The 19,915-nt window shown below is 38.3% G+C and overlaps 1 protein-coding gene across 1 annotated transcript; it reads right to left on the reverse strand.

The window, feature by feature from the left end:
• Positions 1 to 3,958: 3,958 nt before the first annotated feature.
• On the reverse strand, positions 3,959 to 19,231 carry LOC135631564 (SCY1-like protein 2 A). The gene is made up of 14 exons (XM_065139299.1): positions 18,454 to 19,231; positions 16,814 to 16,918; positions 13,428 to 13,532; positions 12,942 to 13,124; positions 12,086 to 12,212; positions 11,023 to 11,084; positions 10,838 to 10,924; positions 9,284 to 9,370; positions 8,499 to 8,612; positions 7,335 to 7,463; positions 5,945 to 6,007; positions 5,511 to 5,672; positions 5,229 to 5,347; positions 3,959 to 5,153 (listed from the first exon to the last, which is right to left on the reverse strand). Exons 1-14 carry the CDS (start codon positions 18,943 to 18,945, stop codon positions 4,214 to 4,216), a joined length of 2,775 nt encoding a protein of 924 aa, XP_064995371.1. The 5' UTR covers positions 18,946 to 19,231; the 3' UTR covers positions 3,959 to 4,213.
• Positions 19,232 to 19,915: the final 684 nt, after the last annotated feature.

The following is a 19,915-nucleotide window of genomic DNA, read 5'->3' on the forward strand; positions in this document are numbered from 1 at the left end:
TGGAAGTCGAGGAAACAAGAGCAGTCCCTGATGTTTGTGTTGGTGGTAAACGTTTGCCACAGCCCCTGACGAACGATATGGCAGATTGTGCTGCAGGTTGCCAGTCAAAGAAGGGGATTTCTGAGTTGATATCAGCTATAGTCGATCTCCGGTAATTTGAACTCGGTCTTGATGTTTGTTCGAAGGTGCGAGGTTTAGGCAATTATATATTGAGTTGATCGAAGCTTTGACTTGTAATTTTTGCTTGATGAACACCCCAAGAAAAAAAGCTTTGACTTGTGTCTTTGGATCGAGGGATTTGTTGTAACCCTGTCTAAAATAACTCAGTTTCTTCGAGCTTTTCCTAATTGAGAGACAGACAAGGAATGAGGATTTTATCTTGATCGACTTAGCTCTTGCCAGTCCATTATTATTGTTCGTACCAATGGAAAGAGAGGCAAGAAAGCCGGTAGCTTCAGTGACTGGCCTCCGTAGAACCTTCAGCCTCATACAAGAACCCTCTCAAAAGAAGGAAGAGAAAGAACAATCATTGAACTTTTGCCAATGGTTTTGGTCTGGAAACAAAGGTATTGACCTCAACATTAAGCTTCTCAAAGACTTGTGTTAAGATTAATGCTCTCTAGAGATCCAAAACCAGGAATATTCTTTTAGTCTCTTCTGCTGCGTTCTAAGCGACCATCTTGTTCCTCTTTATCTCCATAAACAAGTCTTTCGTATTGAGAACCGAAGATGAAGGCTTCAGAGATTCCATGGTGCTGGTGAATGATGGGGAAAAACAATGCACTAGGCTGCAATCAAGCTAAATTGCATTGCTTAAATCGATATACTACTTCATGTCAGGTGAGGAAGGGAATGACATCCTTCTTGGAAGGTGCATTGAAGTTGGCTCCACCACATGAGACAGGCGATGTGATGGTTCAAGGTTAATTTATAGTTCACTAGGCTGATCAAACCATCACCTAAGTCTCCGACAGAGAAGGCTTCGCGAGGAACAGTAGTTGCATCATATATTAACAGTGCATAGAGCTTATCAAGATCTGAGCAGTTGAACGATCAGTAAAACGAGTTCCTCTGGGTAAAACTTGGGCAGGGAGTGATGAGAGTTGATGCAGGGAATGTTGAAGAAACTCCCTTGGTGTATGATTGAGGTGGCCATGGACTCCATGTGATCAGGGCAATGGCCTCCTGCATCAATGTTAGGTGACAACCTAACATTTATTTTGGAGCTCAACTTTTGACTCACAAAGTGCAGGAAAAGTAGCCTGCTCCCACCTGCACAATGCACATATTAATGAGGTCACCGTCTGCCTGTGATGTGATCACAAGCAGAACATCAGCTGCCACTGTTACATTGCCTTCACCTCAAGGTCAAACTGAACTCCCATCTAAAAATCTGATGAAGATAACAAGGTAGATTCATCTATCAAGGTAAACTTGACTGTCTTCTGTGACACTGCAATTGATTACTGCTTACTTGCGCTTAAAGGGAAGGAGGCTGAAGGAGATGAGTTGCAAAGAATGACTGTGGGGGGGGTGGGTTGTCTCCATGATCCGTCTCGTCTTTCTCCTATAATGGAATTGGCTGTAATGATCTGGTGCTGCCACAGTCACATGCGATGGATGAAATGCAGAAAATTAAGCTGAAGAGAAGCAAAAGCAGAGTTAATAATGCAGAGGTTGAAGGTACTAATGGTCGTGCACAAGGATTGATCCCCGGAGAACCGCCATGCACATGATTCCCAACTCGTTCATTAAAAGGCTGCTCAGATCTCCACTGTCTTGTCTTCTTGCGTTTGATCACCTTCTACTGGTTCCACTGACAGCTTCCCCACCTAACAAACCAAGGGTTCAACGAAGGACTAGCTCTGTAATCCTCATCGCCAGCCTGATACATCCTTCGCTCCGGGTTATGCTGGAGTTGGGGAACCGATACACCTGCGGACAGACCACTCCTGCTCCAGGAACGCCAACATGACAGGGAACCGATGGCAAGTGCCAGCTTCATGCGAGGCTTAACGCAATGCATCCAACCGGTCAAGAGTACCACCGGACCGATCTGCCCGTCTCCCGAGAAGCCCACCATGTGGGCTTGAGGGAGAGCAGAATGCCAGGCAGCAGGGAATCTCATGTGTGCCGGTCTCATACACACACAACTCGGTAATGACAGCAGAGAAAAACAAGGTGACGATAGACACTATTAACAACACAATCATCATCCCGTCAACTGAGTTGGGGTGCCGGGGATGGAATTCCTAGGTTGCTTCATTTTGGCGGGGGTAGGGGGGGGTGTTAAAATATGGGGCAGGGCACCGGGGAGACGCGTGCAGGCACGTGAAGGTGGCCGGCTGGGCACATGGTGGGGCTTTGGGCTCTGAAGTGCGAGGGATAGATAGATAGATGATGAAGGCGGCGAGGGTATGGCTCTCATCTGATGGTGCGTGCCCTACCGCTGCTCTTTGTTTCTTACCACCCAGCTCTGCATTCCTGGGATTATGGAGTTGAGCCGCAGCTTTTAAGGTCGAGGGCCAGTAGCTTTGTATTTACTCCCAACAAGGCGTCAGTAGAACTTGGAGTGAGCTCTCGATCGTTCCACGGCTGCACCCATGCCTAGGAGTTGGATGTTTCTATACCGCCTACATCCATGAGCAACAAAGCGAGCAAAACAGGATGGGCTAGCCACCTTTTCCTGATACGCACATGAAGACGTAGGCAACTGCTAATAGAGAGAGAGAGAGAGAGAGAGAGAGAGAGAGAGAGGAAGGTCCCCCACTTGGTCCCGTAATGATCATCTGATCCGCTGGATCCTTTTCTATCAGACTGCTCTACCACATGCCCTTAGCGACTACTAATGAGGTGTTGTAGTCCATGGACAAGCCATGAATGAGCAAGTAGCAAGACTAGATTGCAGTGACCTAGATGGAGACGTGACCTGGCGAAAGGGGGAGAAAGGAAGGGCCCCTCCTAATAGTAGTCATGGGGGGTGTGGGTGGGGAGGAGGGGGACAGGGAACCGCCTCTTCCATCGTCTTTACCGGTACCAGGACGTGGCTGAAGGGCGCGAGGACTGTGGCCACGCGTTCCAAGTGTGGGCGGGGGGGGGGGAGGGGCGGTTGTTGTGTTGATAGAGTAGAGGACCAGGCTTCGACTCCGTGTTACCGAAGTCGAGTGACTTTGAAGAGCTGGAAGTCTACCCCCTCCCCATCCGGTAGCGTCGTAGCCGTGATGGTGGTGTTTTTGACTCGGGTTGTTGCACCAAATATTCAAGTAACTCGATCCAAGTAGACTGCGTAGGGCTGAAATCGATAAATTCGATACGGATGACATGAACTGCGAAGAATCGAGCACAAATCCTTGACGCAGATGTCATTGTATTTCGTATGATGTAGAATTTGCAATGTTCAACGTGATCCACGTTGCTGTCCAACACTCCATCCAATCTCTCGATAAATTACAATTTCACAATATTATCCTTATTTTCATCATCTTACTCAATTGGGCCAGCGATTATTATTTGCTGGCACGCGAGCCAATAAAAACCTTATTATTATTTGATTGCTATTTTCTCGAGCTTGCTTGATGTCTTCCAACCGCATAGCACAACAATTGAAAGTAACCCACACACTTGTGAGTCTGCAGGTTATAACCCGAATGATTTAGGCATCAGAAAAATATCTGGAGTTAATCCCGTATGCAGGAGCTCCGAATTCCATGTAACATGAAAAAAAATCTCATTTCATTCCATTAAAAGCAGACGGCAGTAACCAAGACATGAAAAATCATTCAAAATATTCTGAAACCCACAAGCTCCGACCGTAGAGAAGGCACATGGGGTAACCTTCAATCTGTTACCATCCATATTCTCTAATAAAAAAACATTATTATATATATACTGATAAACACACACACCTCTTTTTGATCTACCATCACCTTTTTAAAAGGCAAAAAAGGTTCACCACAGCTCAACTCAATGCTCTATCATGGACTTATTTTCTTGTGTCAAATTAATGGCAAAGTGGTTGGAGCGATTGTCAAAGAATATGATACATGTATGGACAGATTGTTTCCATGAGCATTGACTTCCCACTAAAACTCACACAGCAGAACCAGCAACCAAATTCAAGGATCTTTGTCGCCTGCTGTCCCCAAGGAATAACCTCTGGTAGAGCTGATAGTACTCAATTTTCAACATGAGAGAGAGAAACAAGTGTGTTCTATTATAGCAAATCCAATAATGGAGGTTGCTCCGATGATCCTTGCCCGTGACTAGACGACCGTGATGCTTTTGATACTCTAGCATTCCCTTGGTTCCTTCCACGTCCTCTTCCAATGGCAGTAGCAGGAGGTGGGGCAATTCTAGGTGTCGGCTGCCCATTGTGCACTGACGCAAATATGGACCCGATGTCAGTTGCCTTGAAAGCATGACTGTGAGAGTTGGAATGACTTGTTTCCAATGCTGAGACTGAATTTCCAATAACTGATGCAGATGCACGATTCACCTGACCAGAAGTTTGGCTATTCATGGGCAAACCCCTCGGATTGTTCACATTAGAGATCAAGCTCCCCTTGTGTGGATTTGATTGTCCAATAGAGGTGCTGTTGCTAGAAAATCCTATGCTGCTCATGCCAGATCCTGATATTCCATGACTCTGAGTTGGTACAGTTACAGACCCTAAGCTGCTTGCAGAATTACTTGGCTTTGGTGGCCAATTGGCAAAAGGATCCAAATCATCAAAAGCACTATTAGAAACATCTGTGGAGTTCTGCTTCTCATTGACATTCAACTGTGCACCAAACTCAGAGTATGAATTTGAAGGAGGCCATTCAATGTCAACAGGTGTGCACGTGGTGGGCGTTTGGTGTGTAGGTGCGGCAGCAACAGACTGCAGAGGGATAGCATTCGCTGTTGCTTGCTGTGAAATCGATAGTGATTCTTCAGGTTGAAGGTTGGTCTCCAAAGGTTGTGAAGCATTGGCGGTCTTCTTCACTGTTGGACCCCAATCTTCATCCCATGAGGCTCTGCTCTTTGTATATGAGTTTTGTGCAACTGATTTTGGTAATGGTTCAGAATGAAGACCATTGGTTGATGCAGATGAAACTTTAACTTCAGGAGTACCAGAGTCAGACACAGTGACACCCCGTTTCTCTTCTATCTTTCTGCACAAAAAGACAACCTATTTCAATTGCTTTCATACATATTAAAACAAACGGATGCATCAGTATCTACAGTACCTTAGAATATCCTTAACAAAGAGCATGTACTTGGCAAATTGCTGAACGTTCAGTTGCTGGGCAGTAAGCAGTGGGAAAAGCAGGGGAAGCACATGCTCAGTAGCAAATTCTATGCCATGCTGAATAATAAAGGAAAACTGAATCAAGACCTGGATTGTTTAGCTTGGAAAAAAGAACATAAAACGTTTGAAGTAAATAAAAGATTAAATTCAATGTCAGCTGAGAAAATAGCATTAACGAAAAAAGTATAGTAATCCAAGAGATTGGGTGCAGCTTAGTTACTTGTTTATAAATAGAATTTGCCACTCCCAGTGTGCACATAAGAGTGGGTGCTGAGCGGTCCACAGCAGTACACCGTTGAAGCGTTTGCAAAATGTCCAAAATCGAAGGTTTATCAAGTGCTGAAACCAAATCTCCTAAGCAACGCAGGGCATTTACTCTCACCTGTCAATAGAAATAATGAAGGCAACATGAATACACAGAAAAACAAGGCTGAACATAATTTCAGTTTTAGTCACTCATGTAAGTATATGATATATCTAGCCAGTACCGGTTGCACACATCTGAATTTCATCTATCACTAAACTTTGGTTATACTCAAGTCAGTTCAATGTGCACACTGGAGTAAGGCTACTACTCACTAAACTTTGGTTATGACTCCTACAAAATATGCTCCCATAAAGGAAAAATGTCAAGCACAAATAAACTCTACTTACCGCAGCAACTGTAGTCTTCAGAGCCAATCCATGAACACGAGGTACCATGGCTTGGTTCACTAGCTACAAAAGAAAAGTTAGTGAATCAGTAAGTTAATTATTGCAATATAAGTTAAAAGTGGAGAATGATCATGATATAAGATATCCAACAGACAACAAGGAAACAGATATGAGTAAATATAGGGGTCATCGTTCAAAATGTCAATGAATACAATAACTTGGAAATGAAAGAGTACCTAAAGCACTCTCATCATATCAGCCGATTACATTATGATATACTCGATCCATATTAGTACCAGTCAAGGTTAATCTAATTGTAATTGATTTTCAAATTTTCATTACAAGATCCAGAGCCTACATTGTTGCCAACCTCATGTCTTCGGACTGTCCTCTTTAAATGGTTAGAATCAGCTAGAATTGATTGAGTTGTCACAGTTAGCCAATTTTGGCAAATTCAAGCCAGATTGTCTCCTTCAAAGAAAAGAGAGGAGGAAAAGAACAGGTCCATAGTTACCATGGGTGGCAGATGTAAGTGGAGAAGGATAAAAAAAGAGAAACAGAGAAAAGCAAAAATGATGTTTGATTGGCTTCAGTCATCATAGGTTTGAAAAATTAGCAAAGATGGATAGCCCTTTGGGATCACCAAATGAGGTCTCTGACAGCCATGTTTCACAGTAATTGATGAAGATAAAAAAAAAGGGGCAACACACACACAGGCCTACAGTCTATAGATTCCAACGACCCCGTGAGAGCTACGGTGGTAATAGCAATCGGCATCACCAACAAAGAGAATTAACTATTGTTGTTGGTGAAGGACAGCAATAAGCGGACACATGCAAAAAGAAAAAAAAAGTCTGAAAAACCAGTTGATAGGTTGATGCAAAGTTGATGTGGGAAGGGGGAAACTAACATATCTATACTACATGGTACATATGTATCAAAGAACTCATGTCAAATTGATTAAGCCCAGTTGCTCAGACTTAACACATGAACTTGAACCCTTAGTTTCAGCAGAGACAAGGTTTCTAGTCCCAAGCCCAATACGAAATGGCAAACCACACACCCAACCCTGACCAAATTTAAAGTTGAGTTTGAGCTATGTTCAGGTTGACCTGAGCAGTAGCTCAAGCAGCTTCTAGCACTAAGAGCTAAGGACTAAAAAAATTGTATGAGTTACTTAATTGGATGTTTTGTTTTCACCAACGTACTTTACTTACACACACTTAACTACAGAAAGTTATATGCTTGTTAAGAGAATCTGCCAAATGATGGTTACTACAAGATAGCATTAACTTTCATATACATCTCAAAGATCATGCACTCAAAAATCATCATACTAGAAATGTCAATAAACATGTTATTCATACATGCAAAAGATTATGATCCTTACCTGCATGTCAAGTTGCCTTGCTAAGGGAACAGTTCTTCGCAAAACCTCTTCTTGTATACGCGGATCAGTATCGTCATAAGCTCGAACAAACAAGGGAAGAACATGGGATATCAAGTCATCTTGGCTTGCCTAAAGAAGTGGATTCCACATTTAAAAAAAATGCATTATAACAGAGTGATGTGGGAAAAAAAGGACTGCTTAACATGAGCAACAAAAGTAGCATAAAAAGCATGTTTCTGGAGAACCAGCAACTTACCTGCAGTATTGCACAGTCTAATAAAAGTATATAGCATTTGAATTATCTAAAAATTGTTATCTGAATTCTGATTACTAAAACAGTTTGATTATTAAAATAATGTCTCATGAATTACAATCTATAGAAGCACAGACTACTGCAAAAAAATATTGCTTGCTTACATATACTGATCTTGTTAAAAGATGGGTGCTAGCTTCTGTTCATGTCTTATATTTCTAAATCTGCCTAATTTATAGTAGTTTAAAGTGTCAAGGTGATCATCAGAAATTTACGCAACTCTACAGTGGATCAAATGACCTTTGACAAATCTTACATGGAGCTTTATATATACTGTATAATGCTCTACAACAGATCCCACACAATAGGGTTTGAGAAATGCTTGGATGATGATTTAATCGGACAATCAATCTTGATATTGATCACTCTCGTATGGTGTACTTTTACCATTTTGATACATGGAAAAAATGTCCAGAAAGAATTCTCAAGTAAACCCTAAATATGCTATTCCCAAGTTCAAATCATGCAGTTCCATTTAAGAAGTCACTTGAAAAATGCAAGTTTTATTCAAAAATAAACAATTCTGAGAAAGATAAGATCACGTGCTATGAACCTACACCCCCATGTGCCATGCAGTATTAAGCATAGCATGTGATGCAGAACAATACTGACAGCACGACTTTGTGTCAAATCATGCTCTTAATCTAAGATGGATAGGAAAAAAAATCCATGAGCGCAAGCAATAATTATTTACAGTAAACTTTTTAAGTTCCTAACAAAAACACAAGTTGATTATCAGAAACAGAAGAGTGGATTCTGTCATGTTTGTATCTTAAAGTACAATAAGCAGAACTACAGGTAAGACATGCAAAGTAGGAAATTATCAATTCAAGCATGAGAAACTAAATCACCTTGTGGATGATAAGATCTGCATGCTTCACAAGTAGAAGTAGTGTTTCGCCTGATGCAGAACTTAGAACTGGTATCAATGCAGGTAAAGTTGAAAGCTCAAAGTCATTTTTATCCTACAAAACATACCAGTTGGTGAGTTTCGATCAGCTTAAAATCCACATTGTAGTTGACAAGGATGTCAGTGCCATATGCACGCATTTCTCAAAAAAAAAAGCTGTACAGCCAAGATTCAAGTTCAACAAGATCCTTTCTATGACATTGTTGAAGAAAGAAATGGATGCAAAAGAATATCATCCCAAAACAAAGATCATAATTGGTTCTCACATTTCAAAATGGCTGCATAAGAAGATCAAATGATTGAATGAACATAACAAGGAGGCAATAAATATTTGACAAGTGACAGTACTAGATGATGAATCAGCTCTCACAGTCACAACAACAAGCTGTAATGTCCCAATTATTTGGGGTCCAGGTTCTCTACGTAGATCTTTACCTGCCACTGAACTCTATTTAGTCTACTATAATATTCAAACTAAAAGCATGATCTACTTTTAATGTTTCTATAAAATTTCTAGAGACTTCTTGTTCACCTATTGTAATTATACTCTCAATTCTACTTTTGTTGTGCTATTAAAATTACACTTACTGAAAGGACTGTCTTGAATTGGGTACTCAACTAAATAAAATAGCCAAGTATCAATACTAAAGCACACTTTGTTCAGTAAGACTTGAACCCATCAAGAACCAAGGGAAAAAAGGAGGAAACAAACTTTGCATAATTTACCTGAGACTCAGCTATTGTAAGAACCATAGGAAGAATCATGGGTTGCATAACCATATTCCGCAGCTCAGCACAAAGGGGTGGAAGAACCTGTAAGCCAAAACAAAACACAGACCATAGTCAATGTAACAGATATCTCTAACTAGAAATTTCAAGTTTCAACAATAATTAAGGTCATTCTACTATACAGAGAACAAATAAGGGCAGATGCTCAGATTACATGAAACAAAAAAGGTGGAATGCAGAGTCTGAAAGAAAGGGCTTTCCATGATCTGAATATTGACGGCCAGATAATGGATTCTCAGATTACTGATAAAATATTTAGCAGTAGCTAGTGAACTTGGAACATATTCATGCTAGGGTAGTATCTAAACTTAACATTATTTATGGTGCTTTTCACACAGGTTTCTTATTCATCATGATACACAAAAGATACTAATACAAAAGGGATAGAACAACAACATTTCAGAAGAGTTTCATCCTTTTTATCATTTTCTTGTAGACAAATATTGATCGAACTTCATTGCCGGTTTATCCCCAGAGAAAAGTTGTGAATAAAATTTAATGAGCATTACTTGCCCCCAAAAAATTAGTTTACATTGGAAAAGGGTATAACAATTAATTTAAACCACAATATGAAGCTTAGGTTGGACTTTCATTTTAGCCAAAGATGCAAACCATCAAGTAGGTTCACGATTTGAACAAGATTAAAAAATTAACTAATATGATATATACTTCAGCATACACAAACAATCTGGCCTAAAATGTCAAAAACTATTCACAAGAGAAACAAATAGCATAGCCGACTACCTTTGTAAAATATGCACAATGGTGTATTGGACTTGTGAAGAAAAAAATTCTGATCTATGACTTCTAGAGCAGAAGTATCAAGGGATATTCTGATCAAGAATGGGGACAAATGTATGTTGAGTGTCAATAAGCCTCTATGCATACCAACCTGAATAAGTATCTTGATAAATATTTAATATGGAAAACAGCACACACCATTAAGATTGAAGAGATCTACAACAAAATTATCGGGACATAGATGAATAATGTTAGACTCATCTATCAGCTTAAGATTTTAATATGAACTGCATCGGGCAATAGATAAACACCATGTCAAAGCTGAATATCCTAAGTTCATCTCTATGCTATTTTGTCATTTGTCTTCTATCCTTCCAAATACTAGCAAGGCACCTTTTTCAACATAAGTGCATTAGCAACCCTTTTTTGTTTGTTTATTAACGACCCTATTTAACTTTCACCTGATAGACCAAAAACTGCAAATTTGTGGTCAATTATTATCAGCACTAACAGGGTGCTTTCCAAGAAAAAAAAATACAGTTACCATAAGCAGGCACCAAAAGAACCCACAAAGTTTCTTCTACCTAGCATTAATACAGCTCACTCTATGTACATGTATCCGAAGGTCTTAGAAAAAATATAAATGCACCCACATATGGAAAAAAAAGGAGAGGTTGAAACAATAAGTAAAAGAGAAAAATCAACAAAAAATAAACAGTTTAAACAAAAAGAGAAAATTGTGGTTCAGACCTTAAACCGCAAGACACGAGAATCAAAATCTTTCCACATATCGGATAGAGCTTTTAGAAACTCAGACTTCTGCATATTATCCCTTTCCTGAAAATAGATAAAACAACATTGTTGGAACCTATATAAATTCACTCTCACACTCTAATATATGCATATCAAATCAAACTTTAAAAAGAAAGCCATACAAGCATATGATCAAGGAAACGAAGAGCACGCAACCGGGTATCATCACGGAAAAAGGATGATCCTGCATGACCAGAATGACATCATTAAGACACTGATATCATGTAGTTAAACAGAATCCAAGCTTCACTGAAGATGCTGATACCATGTACCTAAATAGCATCCAAGTTTAGCAAACGATGTGCACATAAGCTAATCCTAAAAGTAGATAAAACCGCTTACAATATGTTTTTAGACCTTATTGGTCGAATCATGATAACCATAGAGGTGTCTCAGAATCATGACAACTGAGATGCAACTGATTGGTTCTAGAGATGAACATATTTCAAGACACTTGAATTATACACTCGGGAAGTTCAATTCAATCTGATCTGTTATACATTCTGAACTCACAGTATATCGACCTAATAATGTGACTTTTTTGTCATTAGAAAGATTCAGACGAAATAAGCCGATTACAATAACTGGTTAAAATTTAACATACCTGATTAAGCATCCTCTCCAAAGCACCCAATCACAAATGATAAAGTGCCAGGTAATGGTGTAAAACTGTTTTTATAAATGGACATAGACCAGCAACCTACTCAAGAAGTTGAATAACACTAGTTCCAGTAACAGAATCTGAACTAACTTCATGACGAAAAAAAATTATTAGCAAGTAACTAGCAAATAATTTTGAGCTTGTTCATCTATGCACAAGTCTACATGCCAGAAATTAATTAAACAAAAAGTTACTGTTCCAGTCATTTGAACTATAGTCTGTTCCAACAAACGAAGACATGGCACACAAAAAAGTAATAGAGGGAAAGTGAGTAAACACTAATGATTCAAAAATTATCTCATTTCTGTAGAACACTTTAGATAAATCCTTTTTAGTGCTTAAAAATAGTAATAGATTGTTAAACAGTTGAGTTAGCTGGTCTGGAAAAGCAGTTACGTTCATGCGTGGGCAACCTTGACATACTAGTAAGAAGTTCCGTTGAAAAATCAAATCAACATAAATTCAGTGAAGATTATATCAATGATGACATATTAGTCTTATTATTACTGGGCATAATTCTTTACCTGTGAATTCCGTTGCACTGGGCCTAGAGGTCTCATCCATGGATAACATCCTTCGCAAGTCAATAATCAACTCAGACGGAATAACCGAGAAGGTTTCACTTGTTAAATATGTCAAGCTATTCATGTACTGCATCAATAAACAATTAAATCAACTAATCCAGGAAAAATAATAAAAAAAATACAGAAATTTGTATTATTCAAAAGGTCGTTACTAATGTGAAAATCAATTATCCAACTATCAGCTATTAAAAAGGCCATAAAGGTGCCAGTTTCACCACAAGGTTGACCATGACACACACCCAAGAACTAAGAAATTCCATAGAATACTTGACATAAAGGCATATGCAGTTGAAACTCACACATCTAGAAAAAATGGTCTATGGTTCCCCTAATACATATCCAAAGCATATATGCTAGACACTATGATTTAGTATAGAATCACAGCATCCGTCCTTGAAGCAAACAATAACAGACAAATCAAGATTAACAACAGAACTACTCTGCGGGCCATATGGAATCAATTTAGTTTGCAATTTATAGACCCAAATGAAACCAAGAGTAGATTATGGCAGATGTGATCTAACAGTTCTTTTCAGCAATCAGATTACAGATCCATATAACCAAATATTTCTCCTTTTATATGCAGGCAGCTTAATAAAAAACCATATATATGTGATTTCCAACACTCAGAACAGTTATCGAGAGCTTTATTTATAAGGTCTAAAACCGAACAAACAAAATAAAGCAAATAAACTTTAGTATACCATTAAACAACAATAACAGGAAGATAAAATTTTATGAATGTCATCATTGTAAACTGATAAAGCATACAAAGAAACTGTTTTGTAAGTCTTACCATCTTAACATTGTTATGACAGTCCAAAAGAGGCTTGCGAGCAATCAAATGGTAGGCAAGACAACCAAAACTAAACATGTCACAAGAAGATCCTGATGTGGTTGTCTTGTTGCGAACCAATTCTGGTGCAGTATAGTTCAGAGAAGGCTGGAGGGGTAAGACAGAATCCTCAACATCATACTCCTGCATATACCAATTAATTCATCGAACCGTCAAAAGAAACTCTCACCAGAACAGGCATGGAAAATTAATTTTTTAACAATTACAGTTAACAAGTTTGAGTTGAACTTTCTAAGTATAAACCTGATCAACAATAATAAAAAGGCTACAGATAAATGATAGGTCATGATATTATGACCCTCTAGTTTTGGCTCATCTGTAATGCCACTTGTAAATCTAATAAAAGAATCTTCAATGTGCTAAGGAATAAAAAAATAAACAAAGATAAGGAGAGGGCATATATTTTCAAAACAATTGAAAACTAACCGAATAGTGAAATGGCTGTGCGGAACCACCTGTAGCCTGGTCAAGAGAGATTGCAAAACCAAACCCTCCAAGCTTCCAAGCTCCACTCAACGTAATAAAGACAGACTGAAACAGCAAAATCAGATGAGTATCTGACAAAACTATCTATAGACTACACAACCATGAAATTAGACATTTACTAAACTAAAAACAAGAAGTAAACACTACAATTATCTGAAGCCAAACTGAAACAAGGATTTTCAAACAATAATATATATACAAAATATAGAGCATCAACGATCAAATTACAGCTTCACTGTAGTGCAGGGTTATATTGGGAGAAGAAACTGACCTGCAAGTGCAAAGAGATGTGAAAACCAAATAATAACATAGAAGCTAAGAGAAAGTTTCCAAAAAAACTGGAACCTTTAAACTTGTACATCACTGGCCCAAAACAACAACCTGCTTTAGTCAATCTAGGTGCAGGCAAGGCCAACCGTTATTTGGGTCAAATACCTGATCTCAACAAAACAGTGAATGCATCGGGTTTGTGTTAACCTTCTGCGCCTGATGGGCAGTAAGGTCAGAAAAGTTTACAATTAATGTCTCTAAAGTATGCCAATTACATTCCAGTTATTAAAATGAGAAACATAATGGGAAAGTGATGTGACTTAGGTTATCTCCTCTACATCTAAAAACTGTTAACTTTAAAATAAATTATAGGCAATATGGCATCAATCATTTACTGTTGTTTAATGCTTTGTGAAATAGAAAAGTAGATATTTTGGTCATAAACCTCTTTTGTTGAAGAAACGAATCAGATCATAACTTCACAGAAACAGTAAATCCAGCTGAATATTGACCACCCAATACCACTAAGATGACTATAACCAATTATCACATACACAATAATTAAGTCACAATATCTCAATTATTTGGGTATAGATCTTTTATCATCACTAAAAAATAACCAAAAAATAATATTTTTAATTAAATTAAAAGTATTTAATTATTTATTTATAATTTCTAATCAAGTATTTTTTATGTCTCCCTCTACCTCTGCTCGTACTGTTGAGAGTAACTATTTCACATTTTCTACATACAACATGTATATCTTTCTTTAGCACTTATTTATACAATCTTAAATTATTCTCTCATTTTATCTTCTACAGAATCTGCACCTAATAACTCACAAATGAAAGTATTTTTTCATATCTTTATGAACGAAAAGACTTCCTATTTCCTGATGGATCTACACATCCACCTTAGCATTCTCATCTCTGTGACAATGTTTCTTAGCTACCCAACACTAAGGTCCATAAGGCATTATTGATAAATTATCTTATAGAATTTTTCTTTTAATATAAAAGATATCTAGTGATCACATAAGACTTCTAAAGCTTCTCTCCACCTTTTACAATCTTCATTGATCTTTCTATCTTGTTGAATAATTGATCCAAGAAATCCAAAATATTTTGTTAATGAAATTTCTTCTCCATCCAACTTAAGTATATCCTCAAGTCCTCAAATGTATTCCTATTAGCATTAAAATTGCATCTCATAGATTCCGACTTAGTCCTACTTAATTTAAAACAATTAGTTTTCAATGTTTGTTTCCATAACTCAATTCTAGAATTAATAATATGTAAACTCTCATTATCTAAAATAATATCGTTAGCAAATAAAATACATCAAGAGATCTATACTATATATAGTATGTTCATTTATTACAAATATGAAAAGGTAAAGACTTCACGTGGATCCTTGATGTGCTCCGATACTAATAGGAAAGTTCCTAGACACTATATATTTTGAAAATTAGTGACTACACTATCATACATATATATTATAGCATCAATATAATTAGTGAATATATCTTTTTTTAATTCATAATAAGTTTTTTGGAACTCTAACATAAGCCTTTTAAAAATAATAAAAATTGTATACACATCTTTCTTCTTTTCTCTATAATTCTTTACTAATTGTCTTGATATATAATAATATAAATAACTTTCGTTATTGCTCTTCTACGCATAAAAATAAATTGATCTAAATTTGTTTTGCATCTTATTCAACTTTCAATTACTCTTTCCCACGATTATTCAACTTACTTGCCATGGATCATAATCCTGAATATTATATAATAAAAAATAGTTTTAAATATCATCCTTATTCTCAGAAATTGATAATAAAAACTCTCCTTCCATTCATCAGCCATCTTTCTAATCTCAATTTTTTGTACTAGTCAATCAAACTATTACTTAAGCTCCTTAACTTTTCCAATCCTCAATAGCAGCAAACTGGTTCTCAAAATAAAGTGATAAATTCTCAATTGTCTCAACTGAACAGTAACCTAAAACAAGTAAATCCACATATTCAATTTTCCCAATTAAACAGGAACACAACTAAAACAAAGTAATACACATAAACAAAAACCTGACAACCAGATCAAAAATGTTGCTTTTGCTTTCTCCAACCTCTTTTAATTATTTGATGTTTGTGCGGATAGTTCATTATCTTCCTTCGGTTCTAGGGTCCAACTACAACACTAAAGTGACAAATAAATATTTAGAGGAAAAAGTCTCTAAACTTTGCAAGACATTTATACAACAGAATTCTAAACTTTGTAAGGCACATAGAACATTTGTGATGAGGCAGCTACCTAAGATATGGAGAATGATAATCAAAGGAAAAGTCTTTGATATTTAACATATAGAATGTGAACCTAGTTTATCCAACCAGCCATGCCAATCTTAGGCTTAAACGTTGAGACCTCCAAATCTCCAATACCAACATCCTAATCGTCAAATCCAGTACCTCCAGAGCCATCTATTATTACATATGTATTACAATTCACTTTGGAGACCTACTGTTTAGACTTCCCTTTATATGGAAGTATGACAGTCAAAGCTACATCATTCAAAAGAAACATGAGTGTTGCTTTTCCGTTTCTATTATATGACTTAATACTTAAGTTTATTTATATTATATGAGTTCATACTAAAATATCCTACTTCAAGCCCTTTTTTTCCTGGATGTTCTACTAGGATTTTTTGAATAAGTCTGAGATAGATTTCATGGTCCAACACGGACCTGAATGACATTGTTCTTTCTATATTTGTTAAAATGATAGGTCTTTTTTTTAGGATTCAGCTCGCCCCACTGCAATACACAGAAACTATTTGAACATAGTATTAAGAAAATAAAAAATGGATGAGACACATCGGCAAGATAACAACAGAACAAGGCGATTAAATATACAAGACAATATAGCAGGCCATGATGACCCCAACAAGCATGCAAGAATAGAGAATCCCTAATGCATAAAAATAAGAAAGAACATAATGTCTACATATACATATTGTGAAGAAAAGGAATCAGAAAGGGTTATGGACAATAAATACAACCTCAGGAGATATTGATCGATGAACGAGACGGGCTTGGTTGTGGAGAAAATCCAGGGTTTCTGCAATCTGGAGCATCCCATGTTTGACCTCTAACAATCCCATTTCCTAACCAAAAATGGAAAAGTAGAGAGCTTAGATGACCCAACAATTATGGAGATTCATACTTTTGTTTCACTCTGAACCACTAGAAATTTGAAGTTCATGTGATCAACAAAAGCCACAAAAGACCTAGTATAAAAGCATTATTGATCTTTTTCAACAATATTGCCTTCTGCAATTTGAAGCATCCCATGTTTGATCTCTAACAATTCCATTTCCTAACCAAAAATGAAAAAGTAGAGAACTTAGATAATATACTATTTCACGATAAACCATTACAAGTTTGCAGTTCATGTGACCAATAACAACCCTGAAAGAACAATAACAACCAACTTTTCCATGTGAAAATTAAATAAGAATGGCATGTGTTAAGCACTATAGGAGCAAAAAGTAACATCCAAGAGAAAGGTGTCTAGATAAATAAACAATCCTGTACTTCTACAGTAATAATCTAAAGACAAAGATTACCTTGTATATAGAATAGTACCTGTTGCAAAAGCATGACTAATATTCAACTAAAGTTTTAGAATCATGGCAACCCTTACCTTCCTTAGGTACAAGCCAACTCAGAAGGTAACAGCGTATGCCAAATAACAAGAGTGAAAACTGGTAAGTGCTCCCACAAACTCGAGCCAAACTTCTCAAGGTTTCAACAAAAACCTCAATCTATCATTGTATGATGGTGATGGCCAAGAGCAAATGAATCCTTGCTAAAAACTAATGAATGGTAGATTTCACATGTCTATATCTATCCTCAAAAATGAACTATAGTAGAAAAAAAAAAGATCTACAAGAAAAGGAAGTTTAAGCATAAGCAAAAAAAGTCAAGGAATTACAAAGGCTGGCAGACCTGCTGAGGTGCGCTAAGTTCTACTTGAATACTAGTTCACCAACTTATGTTAACAAAACAACTAGTAAAGTATTTTAAGGACGTTTTAGTCAGCTCCAGTTTGTTATATTATCAAATTTGACTCTTTTTATCTGCTATTTAGTTGGAAAAGCGTCAGTAAAAGAAGAAAGAAGTTTGCAATAGCACTCAATAACAAATGCAGTGTGGTTTAGACGACAAGGCTTGCCAATTGAAATCTTCTCAACCATGTATCAGAAACTGATCAGCCTACATGTAATGACAATGATATTGCAATCTAGAACTTGCTACCAGCAAACAAATAAACAAAATCACATGCTTCCACATGGAAGGAAAAGAAGATATCTAATCCAAAGGAAAACCACAAGGTTACTTAGAACTACATATCAGAAAATAAAATATGGGTATCAAGAGAAGCATCTAGTCTATTTAGGCCCTACATCAGGAGGCAACATCGCAATTATCCCCTGAAAGGAGATTCAGTTGTATTCATTACCCTAAAAGGACTAGTTCGGCAGACGGATCAAGAATTCATCGCAACGGCCTAACAGATCAGCCTCAAATAAAGTCATCAATGCCATCTGAACGACGATCACATGGATCTAACATGCAGATCGTCTCCAGATCTAGTCAAAACATCGATAAGAACAATTAACAGTTGAAAAGCAAGTACCATGCCGTTGAGTTCCTTTGGGACGCGGGGCACGTTGTCGAGGTGACCGAGGGCGTTGGCGACGGAGGCAAAGACGGGCTCAGTGACCATGGCGATGGCGTTCTTGCTCTCGTCTAGGGCCTGGACAACGTGGAGGACGCCGGGATGGCGGATGCGGACGAGGCGGGCGGCATCGGCGCGGACGAGATCGAGGAAGGCGTCCTCGGCGGCCTTGGAAACGCCGGCGCGGACGCGGGCCTCGGCGAGGGCACGCTTGTCGAGGACCCAGACGGTGACCAGGGGGTAATGGGTGGAGGGGGCGGAGGCGCGAGGGCGGGCTGCGAAGAGGCGCCAGGCGAGGCCGGGGCCGCCGGAGCCGGCCTGATCAAGAAGGTCGTAGTCCTGAAGCGGCCTCGGCCCCGTCACCTCCTGCACCGTCGTCTGAACCGTCTTCTCGATCACCGCCCCGGCCTTCGCCAGCGCCTGCGTCAGCGTCTTCATGTTCAAAGACATTTTCCTACCCTTACCGCTCCCCTTCCCCCTTTCTTTCTTGGCTCAGATCTGATGATGGGAGAGAAATAGGGGGACGATCTTGATGGTCTTGCAACAATCCGATGGTTTTCTTGGAGGTTCGGTTCGCGAATCGGAGGAGGAGGAGGAGGAGGCGGAAAGGGGGAAGGAACGGCACCGACAGAGACGGTGGTGGGGGGTGGTTTGGTCCGCTGTCAACGCTGGCCTTACGCGACTCGCTTTTATTCCTTTTTACCAGGCGTTCTTCCAACTCCCAATTCTTGAAGGATGGGATGGCGTGGGGACGGGAGGGACATAGGATGCTTCGCGGAGTACCAAGCACAATACAAATGGGTCGGGTTTTTCTCGGATGTACGCACATCGGACGCTTAAACACCGAGTATCGGATTTCTTTGGGATGTCCGTGTGCACCCGAGTCGTTTAAATGGATTCACGGCAGGAACGTGAACGTGGCGGATCGTGGGATGTCCGTCGTCCCCATCACGCTCCCGGGGCGGGTATGGGGACGGAGAATCCGATTAGAGTGGGGGAACACGTAGATTTATAATATTCTTCTAATTATCTATTTATTATCAAAATTAATTAATAATATTCAAACTTATAAATAATAATAATGGTAAATTTTACATATCATAATAATATTCAAATATAAACACAATCAAATATATTCAAATATAATCATAATCAAATAAATATAGACATATCTAAATAAATCTATAAACTAATAATTTTCTTTATTAAACTTGATTTTCTAATTTACATGCATACATATCCGTACAAGATGGATCCTACGTATGAAATACCTAACATATTAGGTGCAACAGTGATCAGTACTCAAAGCGCTCGATGGAGACTCTCTCGAACCATTTGGACAAGCGTGTTGCTGTTCTTTGTGGTTCTTACATCTAATTACTGCTTATGAATGTTTTGCCATGAGATTTTGGTGTTAACC

This window comes from Musa acuminata, chromosome BXJ1-3 (genome assembly GCF_036884655.1).
Source record: "Musa acuminata AAA Group cultivar baxijiao chromosome BXJ1-3, Cavendish_Baxijiao_AAA, whole genome shotgun sequence".
NCBI lineage: Eukaryota > Viridiplantae > Streptophyta > Magnoliopsida > Zingiberales > Musaceae > Musa > Musa acuminata.

Coding starts and splice junctions, on each gene's coding strand:
- LOC135631564 (XM_065139299.1), bottom strand. CDS start 18,945: ATGTCTTTGAACATGAAGACGCTGACGCAGGCGCTGGCGAAGGCCGGG. Junction 13,533..16,813: donor ATCGATCAATATCTCCTGAG/GTTGTATTTATT, acceptor TTGCTGTTTCAG/TCTGTCTTTATTACGTTGAG. Junction 5,154..5,228: donor TTTGTTAAGGATATTCTAAG/GTACTGTAGATA, acceptor CTTTTTGTGCAG/AAAGATAGAAGAGAAACGGG.